Source organism: Carlito syrichta, unplaced genomic scaffold (genome assembly GCF_000164805.1).
Source record: "Carlito syrichta isolate Samal-C Ts95f unplaced genomic scaffold, Tarsius_syrichta-2.0.1 Scaffold308101, whole genome shotgun sequence".
Taxonomy (NCBI): domain Eukaryota; kingdom Metazoa; phylum Chordata; class Mammalia; order Primates; family Tarsiidae; genus Carlito; species Carlito syrichta.
In genome coordinates, this window is record NW_007252197.1 from 67,503 (window position 1) to 80,655 (window position 13,153).

General features: G+C 55.0%; 1 protein-coding gene across 2 annotated transcripts in view; it reads left to right on the plus strand.

The window, feature by feature from the left end:
- SYNGR1 (synaptogyrin 1) overlaps positions 1 to 10,070 on the plus strand; it is a 16,097-nt gene extending 6,027 nt beyond the window's left edge. The window contains exons 2-4 of one of the 2 annotated variants that reach the window (XM_021715978.1): positions 2,269 to 2,506; positions 3,927 to 4,072; positions 8,742 to 10,070. In XM_021715978.1, the coding sequence (XP_021571653.1) occupies positions 2,269 to 2,506; positions 3,927 to 4,072; positions 8,742 to 8,963 (606 nt within the window). In that variant the 3' untranslated portion in view covers positions 8,964 to 10,070. Of the gene's footprint in view, positions 1 to 2,268; positions 2,507 to 3,926; positions 4,073 to 5,504; positions 5,764 to 8,741 lie in introns of those variants that run through there. The other variant, XM_021715979.1, reaches the window with a different exon arrangement.
- The last annotated feature ends 3,083 nt before the right edge of the window (positions 10,071 to 13,153 follow it).

Sequence of the window (13,153 nt, forward strand, 5' to 3'; positions counted from 1 at the left end):
TTTTGATTTATTGTAGAGATGAGGTCTCGCTGCCCAGGTGAGTCTCGAACCCACGGGCTCGGGCAATCCACTCACCTCAGCCTCCCAAAGGCACGGGATTACAGGCTGAGCCACCGAGCCCGGCTTACACCTCTATTTTTTAAAAATGCAGTTTTAGTTGTTTTATGTATATTACTACTGCACCAGTATACCTTGGACAGTGTAAAACCCATGTGAAGTACAGGTATCTTAAAAAGATACCATTCATAATACTTCACTTATTTTTCCCACACCCCCCTGGAACCGTCACCCATCTGGGCATCAGCCATGGAAGAAAATGTATCTGGCTCATATTGAAATTATAGTTTCTTATTATAGAAAAAATGGAAAGTAAAGAGGAGTAGAAAACAGATGACAAAAATCCCCTCCAGCCTCCGCTTCAAGGTCCTCGCAGGCCACACTTAGGGCCCCGCCTTCTGGAGTGCGTATCTGTGGGATGTGGGCCTCCTCATCCCCTTGTGGTTTCAGGGGAGGTAAGGGGCATAGGGAAAAAGCATGAACTTTAGGGTCAGATTTCCCCAGGTCTGTCACTTGCCTGTTGTGTGACTTCAGGCATGTTAACTAATACCTGAGCCTTAACTGCCTCATCTGCAAGATGCTGATGATTCAGACTGTATTAGTAAACTACTGCTGCACAACAAACTGCCCCAACATCTAAGGCTTAATGCAACACACATTTGTTATCTCACTGTTTCTGTGGGTCAAGGATATACTTAGCTGGGTGCCACTGCCTTAAGATCTCTCACAAGGTTATAATCACAGCATTAGCCGGGGCTGTGGTCTCATCTGAAGGCTCAACTGAGGAAAGATCTATTTTTAAGCTCACTTACATGGTGTTGGCAGGATTCAGTTCTTTGTAGGCTGATGGCTGGAGACGTCCCTCAGTTCCTTGCCATGCAGGTCTCTCCCAAGGAGAGTTCAAAAATATTACAGCTGGCTTTCATCAGAGCTAGCAGGGAGAGAGACAGGAAAGAACAAGTAAGATGGGAACAGGAGTCTTTTTGTCACCTACTCAGAAGTGATATTCCACCCAGGCATGGTGGCTCATGCCTGTACTCTCAATGCTTTGGGAGGCCAAGGCAGGAGGATCACTTGAGGCCAGGAGTTTGAGACCAGCCTGGACAACATAAAACCTTGTCCCTACTAGACAGATGGATGGACAGATGGAAGGAAGGAAGGGAAGACCCAGCCAAGCACAGTGGCTCAAGCCTGTAATCCCAGCACTTTGGGAGGCTGAGGCAAGAGGATTGCCTGAGTCCAGGGCTTTAAGACCAGCCTGTACAGCTTGGCGAGACCTTGTCTCAACAATAAATCAAAAAATTAGCCATGTATGGTTCCAGCTACTTGGAAGGCTGAGGTGGACAGATGGCCTGAGCCCAGCAGGCCGAGTCTGTGGTGGCTGTGAGTGTGCCACTGCATTCTAGCCTGGGCGACAGAGTGAGACTCCAACTCAAAAAAAAAAAAGAAGTGAAGACCTGTCGCTTTTTGCCATATTTTGTGTGTTAGAAGCAAACCACTAAGTCCACCCTTGAGGGGAAGCACTGCACAAGACAGGAGGCAGGGCCGCTGGGGGCCATCTCAGCCGGCTGCCTCCCCGACTGAGATACACCCATCACAGAGAGTTGTCAAGGCGCTAAATGAGGTAGCATAGTGACACCCTTGGGGTCATGCCTGACGCCCTGTATTTGGAGGATTATGATTGTATTTATTCATTCATCACTCTGTCCACTTGCTGGACCTGGCTCAGGGACAGGACCTGGGACCCCAGACTACCCGTGACTCTGCAGAGCACAAGATGGGACTAGGTGCGTGTCAGTGTCCAGAGGAGTCAGCCTGAGAGGTAGAGACTTGACAGGTTCACCGCCCAGGAGGCCCCCTGGCTCCTTGTTCTGGGTGGCTGGTCAAGTCCTAGGGTGTCTTGGTATCAGGGCCCAGGAAGCCCTCTCGGAACCTGGCTTGGACTGGTGGGTGGGGGTCACATCTGTAGTCAGAGGGTCCTCAGTGCCTGTGGCTGAGTGAGGAAAGCGTTGACCCTGACTGTCCTAGGTGACCCAAGCAAGTTGCCTTCCCTCCCTGGGCCTCCCCTCTAAAATGCCAGCTTAACAGGAGCTTTGCTTCATGGTTCGCAGAGGGGCAGGCAGCAGGCTGACACAAGTTGCTAGCCTCCTCCCCGCAGGGCTGGTGCTGGGTGGGGGCCTGCCTGTCTAAGGCCCCCTCCCCCGCTTGCAGTTGTTCTCCATCGTGGTGTTCGGCTCCATCGTGAACGAGGGCTACCTCAACAGCGCCTCGGAGGGTGAGGAGTTCTGCATCTACAACCGCAACCCAAACGCCTGCAGCTATGGTGTGACCGTGGGCGTGCTGGCCTTCCTCACCTGCCTGCTCTACCTGGCCCTAGACGTGTACTTCCCACAGATCAGCAGCGTTAAGGACCGCAAGAAGGCTGTCCTGTCCGACATCGGTGTCTCGGGTGAGCCCTGCCCCAGTGGGTACCCCTGCACAAAGGATCTGCAGAGGGCTGTCCCAGCCATGGGAGCTGGCTGCCTCCCTTCTCCCCATTTTCCAGATGAGGAAACTGAGGTACAGGCATGTGCAAGGACAGCCTTAGAACCACATGGGAAAGGTGGGACCAGGACAGGGCCCAGGACCCCAGAATAGCCCATGCCTTCCGGGGGTGAGGTGAGCACGGACGAGGCAAGGCACGTACCAGCCCTGAGGAGTCAGGCCTTGGTTCAGTGGCCTCTTCTGTGCCACCTCCCTGGTGCAGCCTCATGAGAACTAACCAAGGAGTGACCAGACACCCAGGCCACAGCAGGGACTCTGGGAGGCTCAGTCTCCTGCCCTGGGCAGGACCAGGACCCGGAGCTGGGGAGCTGACCTGACCTACTGCCCTTTGCCCTTTAGAAACGGCCTTTGGCAGTAGCATCCTAACCTCTGCCCCCTGAGTTCCAGAATCTGATTGGTGGATGCTTTCAACCAGGGGCCAGAAATACGGGCTTCAGCCTTACTGGCCTGAGGCTTTGGTCTTGAGTCTCTGAGCTCCAGGCCTGGAGCTCTTGAAATGAGCCAGGCTGACTGCAGGCTGGGAGGCCTGGGCCCCTTTAGACTAGAAGCTTCAATGGAGCCTCAGGATCCCCCGCAGCACCTCTGGAAGGTGGACTGGGCCCCAGACATCCCCCTACCCTGCACGTGCACACCTTGTCCTGAGCCGCTCTGAGCTTCTCTGGGAATACCTGGGCACCCACAGAGGATCGTGTTGCCCTGAGGCTCCCACTGCTGCCCCCTAGGCTTGGCTGTCAGAGGGCCCCCCACTAAACTTGGAGCTTTGTGAAGCTGCAGCACACAAGAAGTCGAGGCCAGACCTGCCTGACTGAGCTGCCACACTTGCCCCAGCCTTGTCCTCCTTGCCCCACCCCATGTCTCTGGAAGCCTGTAGTAGGATGGGGACAGGGGTCTTCCTCCCTGGAGGAGCCTCAGAGGTGGAACTTAGGGCTGAGTCAGGAGGTGGCTGGAAATGGTTGTTTAGCAGAGGCTGGAGAAACATGGCCTGAGTTGATTGTGTTTTCTCTCTCTCCCTCCTTGCTCCCCTCTCCCTGCCCACACTGTCCTCTGTCTTGGTCCTGGCCCTGTCCTGTCTGCTCGCCCTTGGCCTTGCCCTCCCTGGGGCCTCTCTTCTACCCCGGGGTTGGCCTGGCTTCTCTCTTCTCTCCTGCACATTCTCTTGGCTCCCCTCTCCCTCCCCCTGCCTCTTTCCTTCTCCCTTTGGGGGTGGGGGAGCATGGGAGACATGCTCTTGAACGTCCCTCTGTTCCTCGGTTTCCCCATTTTCTCCCCACCCTGTCCCCCATGCATGACCCTGCCTGTTCTGCCTGGCCTTGGGGATGCCCCAGCCTTCTGGGCCTTCCTCTGGTTCGTGGGCTTCTGCTTCCTGGCCAACCAGTGGCAGGTCTCCAAGCCCAAGGACAACCCGCTGAACGAAGGGACAGACGCAGCCCGGGCCGCCATCGCCTTCTCTTTCTTCTCTATCTTCACTTGGGTGAGTACAGAGACCACCACGTCCACACTCGCTGCGTCCCCTGACCCAGCTCCAGGGCTAGTGGCCTTTGAGTAGCCAGGGAGCGGCTCTGCCTCCTGGAGCCTTCATGTGCCCTGGCTCCCCTCCTCTGCCTGCTTGGCTTTGCAGCGCCCACAGCAGTGCTGCCTCCCTGAGCAAGGATGCTAGATGTGCATGGGGCGATGGCAGAGCCTCGCTTTGGTGCAGAGTAACCTTCCCATAGATGCCCCCCAACCACTCCAGATATCTGGTACTTTTTATCCTCTTTTACAGACAAGAAAGCAGAGGCCTAAAGAGGAAGATGAGGCTTTGAGACTGGGAAGGAGCCAGGCCTTGGTGCCAGTAGACATGATTTACATCGGGGCAGTCTCAGTTTTTTCTTTCTTTTTCTTTTCTTTTTTTTTTTTTGATTTATTGTAGAGATGAGGTCTCGCCAAGTTGCCCAGGCAGGTCTCGACCCCACGGGCTCAGGCAATTCACTCACCTCAGCCTCCCAAGGCGCGGGATTACAGGCTGAGCCACCGAGCCTGGCCTTTTTCTTTTTTGAGTGGAGGTTTCATTCTGTTGCCCAGGCTGGAATGCAGTGGCATGATCATGGCCTACTGCAGCCTTTATCTCCAGGGCTTAAGTGATCCTTCCACCTCAGTCTCCTTAGTAGCTTGAACTACAGGTACACACCACCATGCCTGGCTAAATTTTTTTTATTTTTATTTTTGTAGAGAAAAATCCTCACTATGTTGCCCAGGTTTGTTTTGAACTCCTGAGCTCAAGCAATCCTCCCTCCTCTGCCTTCTAAAGTACTGTGATTATAGGCATGAGCCACTGCACTTGACCCTGCCTCTAATTTTCTTAGCCTTTGTCTTCCCATCTGCAAAATGAGAGGACTGTATTTTGGGGGTTGGGGGAGCACCAAGTCAGATGCTCATGAGTCAGGCAGGGCCTAGGAGTACATGAACAGGCTGGGTGACATGTGTATGCCCATCCATGCCCATCCTAATAAGTCACCCTATGCTTGGCTCTGGTTGCCAAGCAAGAATGAGGACCCAGAGAAGCCAGAAATGTGACTTTTTACCTGAAATATGATTCTTATGTGTGGGTAATTTATTCAAATTTTAAAAAAATATTGTATTGGTGTCCTCAAGACTGGACAGGAAGAACAGGGACCCCAGGGTATCTCAGTCCAGTGAAGGACCCCTAGGGGTGGGGACCACCCAGCCTAAAGGGAGGAGTTGGGAAGCTGTAAAACCTGAGATGGGGCGGGGTTCACAGACGATTAGTGATTGGACAGCAAATTTCTAGGGGTGGGTCTGAAGTGCCTGACTGACAGGTCCCCTTCGGGCCCTCAGAAGCAACCTTCCTACTGACACCTTCCCAGCTTTTCCCCACCAGCCTCACCCCTGCTCTCTCCTGGCAGAGCCTGAGTGCAGCCCTGGCCGTGCGGAGATTCAAGGACCTTACCTTCCAGGAGGAATACAGCACACTGTTTCCTGCCTCGGCACAGCCGTAGGCCTCCTGGCCCTCAAAGATTTCAGGAGCAACCTAGTGCCAGAAATGTCCAGGCTGTCAGGGCATGCAGGGCAGTGAAAGGCCAGCTTGAGGAGCCAGTTCAGATTCACCACTTATTCATTTGTTGCCGCCTTCTGCATGTGTTTATTCATTCAGTAAACATTTATTGAGCAGCTGTTTTGTGCCCAGTGATGAATTAGGTGGGTACCTGGCCCCAGGAGCCCGCAGGCTGGGAGGGGAAGACAAACACATCTGATCTGATCTCCTCCAAATGGACCGCCATGAGCTTAGGGGGTTGGAGGTGGCTCCACACACAGGCTGCTGGAAGGTGTCCATGGTCCCAGGTGCTGAACTGTGGCCACGGTGTGATGGCCTGTCCCTCAGCTGTGGTGTGAGGGATGATCTCAGTGTCCCCATGGAGGCTGACTGCCAAGCGGGGCCTGGCCTGGGATGTCAGAGGACTTCTGGTCCAGCTCTGTTCTCATGTGCCATATGACCCTGACACACCCCTGAGCGCCAGCACACATTCCTGGACACATTCCCCTCCGCTGCCATGTAGATGAAACAAAGGCCAGCACAAGGCTTGGCACAGGGATGCTCAATAAATGTAAACTGTGTCTTTTGTTCATTCATTCATTCATTCATTCATTCTCCAGGGAGTCAGGGGCACCTCCGTAATCTCTATTTTGGGAGTGATTCTCATGTGGTAGGTGAATCCTTGTTCTTCCCAAGGACTTTGGCCTACGACTCTATATAGCTTCCCTCCTTGGGGCCCTCTGCTGTCTGGGCTGGAACCCACCTATCCCTTCACTCCCTGCAAGAACTTAGGAGACTTGTGGAACACAAATAGTCCCTGAGCAAATGCCTCAGCCTTGCTAAGGGCTGAGTTCACAGAGAGTGAGCTTCCTGGCACAGGAGGCATGCAAGTACAGACTGCTTGCTGCACAGAGGAGGTGCTGTAGAGAGTGTACCTGCTCTGAGATAGTGAGGCCAGGTGGGCTCTGAGCAGAGCTCCCAGCCTCCCTTCTGTAGCCTTGTCCAGTGGGGACCCGAGCCCTCCTTTGCTCCTGTAATGTCGACCCTTGAACTTGTTGACCAAAGGCAGCCTTGACTCAGTGGAGGCAGAGGGCTGACAGACAATACTTGGTGCCTGGAGCTAGAGGCTTCCCCCTGGAAGGGTCTGCAGCAGTCACCTGCTCCAGCCCTCTCTGCCTGTGTGCAGGAAACCAGCCTGGACAGTGGAGCCAGGGAGCTGGAAGAGACCAAACCTACAGACACTGCTCTCAAGGATTCATTCAGACTGGCCTTGTGAGCCCTTAGGGGCTTGCCTTGGGCTCAAGGTGTCCTCAGGGGCTCTTCACTTTTCCTGCTTCTTCAGCCTCTAGCATCTGAGTCCCCAGCAGCCAGGACTGCAGCCCAGAGCCATCCCTTATTCCTCAACCCAACTTCTAGACCTGGTCTGCCTCTCCCACACCCCTGGCACTTTGTCTTAAATAGCCACTTCCCAGAAAAGGCTGTCCCTCAGACCTTTTGTCAGTGAGCAAGTGACTGTCTAGTCACTGGGCTTCTGGAACTTTCTGGAAAACACCAAGCATACATTACTCCCTGCCTCTTCACCTAGGTGGCCTTTTGGGTTCCTGGTTGACTTAGTGCTTGGTGGGGGCTGATTGAAAAGCAGAGGCAGCACCCCCTGTCAGGGCTGGATTCTGACACTCTGACATGGGCTCTTCCTTCTCTGGGCTTTAGCCCTTTCAGCCCAAAAATGGGGGTGTGGAGATCATTAGCATTTTTCCATCACAGGCTGATTCCCTAGGCTGAGACTACTTCTGGAGAAGGCTTTCATCATGAACCTCCAAGCTGTTTTTTTAATGGCAAGTTTTATTTTACTCCTTGGCTCGGTATGGTAAATGCCATCACCTTAATAACAATGCAGTTGCTTTTACTGAAAAAAGGATTTCCTGGCCGGCGCAGTGGCTCATGCCTGTAATCCCAGCACTTTGGGAGGCAGAGGTGAGAGGATTGCCTGAGCTCAGGAGTTCAAGACCTGCCTGGGCAACTTGGTGAGACCTCATCTCTTCAATAAATCAAAAATTAGCAGGGCGTGGTAACACACACCTATAGTTCCAGCTGCTGAGGCGGAAGGATTGCCTGAGCCCGGCAAGTGACAGTGATTTAAACACAGTCCAAGTCTGCAGGGCTGGCACCGTGGCTCCAGAGGTCTTCAGTGACCGAGGCTGCTTCCATTTCTGCAATTCAACTCATGGTCCTTGTGGTCCATTTTGGCAACTAGAGCTCCAGCCCTTGCAGTCACATTCCAGGTGTCAGGTCAGAAGGTGGGACAGAAAACATGAAGGTACTCCATTGACCAAAACTTAGTCACATGGCCATGCCTAGCTACAAGAGAGATAGAAGAATGGCTTTTAGGAGATGCCAACAGTTCTTTGTCCCACTTGGAAACTTTCTTCCCATTCCACATAACACTCCTGAGAACACAGCATGAGAAAGGCTGTGTTGCTGGGAGCGGTGGCTCACACCTGTAGTCCCAGCACTTGAGGAGGTGAGGGCGAGAGGATTTCCTGAGTCCACGGGTTTGAGACCAGCCTGGGCAACTTGGCGAGACCTCGTCTCTACAATAAACCAACAAATTAGCCAGGTGTGGTGGCACATACCTGTAGTTCTAGCTACTTGGAAGGCTGAGGCGGAAGGATCGCCTGAGCCCAGCAGGTCAAGGCTGCGGTGGCCGTGAGCGTGCCACTGCACTCCAGCGTGGGTGACAGAGTGAGACTCTGACTCAAAAAAGAAAAAAGGAGAAAGGCTGTGGGCCTTTGCTCCATCTTAACACTCCATAGTAGAGATCTAGAATCATTGGTGGCCCAGAGTGACCTCTGGGACTGGAAGACAGGGACAGTGACTTCTAAGGTTCTTTCTGGCTGCCTGTGTGGGTCTGGGCCTCCCCGGAGGTGGATATGAGGCCAGCCTTCCTTCTCCACAGCCAAGTGTGGGTCCATCCTTGGTGCTCTGAGGATCTTTAGCCCTCTGTTGCCTGTGTCCTGTGAACTAACCAGCACTAACCCAGTGCTCTCATCTGTCTCTCCCCTAACCACCCCCTCCCACCTGTCCTTGTCCCTGCTGGCCCCGTCCCCAGGCAGGCCAGGCTGTGCTGGCCTTCCAGCGGTACCAGATTGGCGCCGACTCGGCCCTCTTCTCCCAGGACTACATGGACCCCAGCCAGGACTCCAGCATGCCTTATGCGCCCTACGTGGAGCCCAGCACTGGGCCGGACCCCGCCGGCATGGGCGGCACCTACCAGCAGCCAGCCAACGCCTTCGACGCCGAGCCCCAGGGCTACCAGTCGCAGGGCTACTGAGCCACAGTGACCGCCTGCCCCCCCCTCCCGCCTGCCCCTACCCCTTCCACCTCCTGCCCCCTCCACACCCAGCCCCCTGCTCCCTCCCAGGCTGCCCTGCGTGGCACCTCACCAGCCTCTGAGTTGTCCCACTGAGGTCCAGGTAGCTCGGGGCGAGGGTGGAGCAGTCAGATGTTGGGGGCGTGTCTACATGTGTGTGCAAGTGTGTTCCGGGGCATGTGCCAGCAGAGACCTGAAGGGTGGGGGCCCGGGGTGTTTGCATTCATTCATTGTGTCATCAAGTCTTCATTGAGCACCTACTGTGTGCTGGGCCTCTGCTCAGGTGAAAGAGGCAGAAATAGTCCCTGGAAAGGGGAGAGATGAGATTTGAGGGAGGCCCTGTCGGTGCCAGAGTCAGGAATGGTGGGGAGGACAGACCCAGATGATGTGACTCGGTCATAGGGCAGATGTGAACACTGCAGTACACTGGGGACTGTCACTACCAGAGCCCTCTTGGCAGTCCTGCTAGGAGTATCAGGGCTGTGTCCATTTTATGGTTGAGGGAACCGAGGTCTAGAGTGTTCGCAGTCACTCACCCAGGGTCTCTCAGGCAGCTAGTGATGAAGGCAGGCCGAGCCAGGTTGCCTAGCTGCAGTGTGCCTGCTCTTCCCTGGCCTCCCGCCACCCTGTCCCTGAGCTTGGGGCTCCACCGCTCAGTGTTACTGTCATTCTGGGAGGCCATGGGGACCTCGGCCCCAGGAGACACCCTGATTCTGCTGCAAGCCAAGGGCCTGTCCTACCGCAGCTGCTCCCCCTCCCCCCAGGACAGCCCTGTCTCTGGGTCCCCCTACCCGTGTCCCCACTCGCCCCTCCCCTAGGCCTTGGCCTTCTGGGAGAAGGTTTGTTTCTGGGTGAAATGCTCTGTGTTCTAGTGTCCTATGGGGAGCTCATTCTGGGGAGCCCCAGCAACCCCCCTTGCGGCCTCCCAAAGGGCTGATCACTGTCCCTCCTCTAGGAGGGTTTCCTGAGCTCCCGCCTAGGGTGGGTGGACATCGAGGCCCAGATGAGGGTGTCTGTCCCAAGGTCACAGTGAGCAAGTGGCAAAGCTGGGCGTGCTGCCCAGAGTTCTTGGCCTCAGCCACCCAGCAGGTGCCTGATTCTCTGCCCTCATGACCTCCCGGGAAACAGAACTGATCTGGGGCACTGTGTCACCTCTCCTCTCTTCTGGCGTCAGCCAGGGGCTCGAGGCTGGAGCAGCCAAGGCCATAGCAAGTGCCTCTCCTGGTCTGCCCGAAGGCCCACCGTGGAGCCAGCCTCCCGTGGGCGGCAGAGGAGGGAGGACAGGGCCTTGGAATCAGCAGGGTTGGCTTGTGAGCTGCAGCTATGGGGGTGAACCGCTCCCAAGGTGATGTGAGTGAGAGCCCCTGGTGCATGGTAGACCCAGGGGAGATGATAGGCTGTAGGAGGAGGGTGTCAGGTGACCCCGAAGGCACAAAGAGGGCTGTGGGGCCTGAGTGGGCATGATCCCTTCTGGGGTGGGGGCAGGGAGGGATTCTTGCACAAGATTGTCTCTTTACTGAGCCTTAAGCGGCAGGGAGAGAGCTGGGGGCCCATCCTGCTGTGTGCCCAGCGTCCACTGGCTGGGCCCTCAGGGTGCAGAGCAGAGGGGGTGTTGAGTCAGGCAGTGCTGGGTGTTTCCACCACCACCACCCATCCCCCTCCCAAGAATCCCAAGAGGTTATAACTCTCCAGCATGTTCATTCATCAGACAGTCCTGGGGCACTTGTGCTGGGGATGCAGAGTGGGTGGTCCCTGGCCTGGGAGAGCTTGTGGTACATTAGGGAAGGGGAGCCCTAAACTAACGGTGCCGAGCATCTGTCACAGCTGGGAAGCACTCAACAAGTGCGTGGCAGGCCTGAGGCTCCCAGGGATGGACAGGAGCGAAGGGAAGGAGAATGAAGTTCCTAGGCAAAGAAGTAGCATCACCATCCCCATTGGACAGAAGGGGACACTGAGGCTCCGCGAGCATAAACAAGTTAGTAGTAAAATACAGATCTGAACTCGGGTCTTTCCAAGTCCTCCCAATGGGTAGCAGTGAAGGAACCCCAGATCGCCAAGGAGCAGCTGCTTATTGTTGACTTCCTTTTCCACATCTGAGAAGGGACTGTGTCTGGGCTCAAGTGGGGACAGCATGGCGGTGGGTTATCTGTGGCCAAAGGCAGGCGTGTAGGTGGGTGCAGGAGTGTTTCTCGCAGAGTGGATTTCTGTGCCCACTACAAGAGACTGTGAGACATCTTCGACCACTCCCCGCTGAAAGTTTCCCCTGCTGATGGGCACTAGGAGACCCTGGGGTGTGGCCCATCTGTTTCTCCCTGGGCACCAACCAGCTGCTGGTGATCCTGGGGGCAGGGTACCAGTTAAGCTTCACCCAATCTTGAGTGTTCATTACCGACCCTCCCTGCCACCCCGAGCTGGGAACTTTTGCAAGACTCCCCTCAGAATGGGGGACACTGAGTCACCACACAAAGCGTCCCTCCCTCTTCCCGGGGTGCGGCCAGGCATGATCCCGTCATCAGGCTAGGCTCTGCAGGGACCGACCTGTGATGGAGATGAGAAACAGTATGGGGGATGTCAGAGTGCAGGATTTGGATGAAACCCAGGGTTGCTGCCGCTGCTGCTGGAAGGTTCATAGGGAAGCCTGCTCCTTCTGTTGGCCAAAGACAGCTCCCTGGGGCCCCAACCCCCTTGAGACACTATCTGGCGGCCTCTTTCTCCTCTTTGCTGCCTCCTCTGCTTCTCCCTTGCTCCCAAACCTTTCCTTGGGGCCCCTGCAGCCTGACCCTGCAGAGATTGGGTTCCCTTCTCCCCACCAAGCACAAGAGGGCCCAGAAAACTGGGGTTCCACACAAGTTTAGACCTGCAAGAACCCTAGAGATGGTAGAATCCGGGGCAGGGAGACCGTGGTTTGTCCAAGGTCAAGCACAAGTGAAGTTTAAGAGCCAGGTCTTCTGCCTTCTGAGTTGACACTCATCCTGTGCAGTAACAGACTGTCTAGCATGGATGGCTCCTGATCCATCTTGGGGTGTAACCATGGAAGGGCTAATTCCCAGGGGACCAGCATCGGTCACCATCCTTCCATGGTGATTTTTGATCTTCAGAGACTCTTGGGGGTCCCACATTTCCCCCATGTAAGCAACAGCCCCCACCTGCTAGCCCAGGGGAGCCCCAAACTTGACCCAAGACCCCTTTGATACTCTAAGGAGCACGAAAGGGGGAACATCCCTCTTGAGAGTTGATAGGAGGATGGACTGGTCCAGCCATCTCCCAACCCTGCCCTTGACCTGACACTCCCCATCCCCTGGTGTCCACAGCCCTTGTCTGGGTGTCCTGGCCCCTCCCGCAGCGTTACTGCCTGTGTATAGTATAAATATATATATTTTCTATATATAAGATGTATAATATAAGGCTCCACAAATATATGTGTGTGTGTGTGCGTGTGTGTGCGGTAAAGGGTGGTACCCACCCTGGGTCCCTGCTCTAGACACCCCCACCACCACCTGGTTAAGTCTCAAGAGTGAATCCAGTGGCCCTGTGGCACCCTCCTTTATGACATCCATCCGTCTGTGGTGAACCAAGTGAAGGTGGTGACTTCTGGTGACATAGTAATAAAGTGAAGACTCAGACCCCAGCAGCGGACTGTGAGCGTGTCGCGGTGTTTCTTTGTTCTTTATATGTGGGGTGTGGGATTCCCCATTTCTTCTGTCTCCCCTTGTCATACTTGGCTATTATTGTTTCATTTATTTATTTATTTTGAATCAGGGTCTCACCCTTGCCCAGGCTGGAGTGCAGTGGCACAATCATGACCCACCGCAGCCTCAACCTCCTGGGCTCAGGCGATCCTTCTACCTCAGCCCCCTGAATAGCTGGACTACAGGCGTGCACCACCCTGCCCAGCTAATTTTTTTTATGTTTTGCAGAGACAAGGCCTTGCTATGTTGCCCAGGCTGGTCTTGAACTCCCGGGCTCAAACAGTCCTCCTGTCTTGGCCTCCTAAAGTGCTGAGATTACAGATGTGAGACATGGCGCCCTCTGTTTTATTTTTAATCATACGATGGACCTAAAAATATATTCTACTTTTCTTTTTTTGAGTCGGAGTCTCACTGTCGCCCAGACTGGAGTGCAGTGACCACTCCCGGCCACCGCAGCCTCGA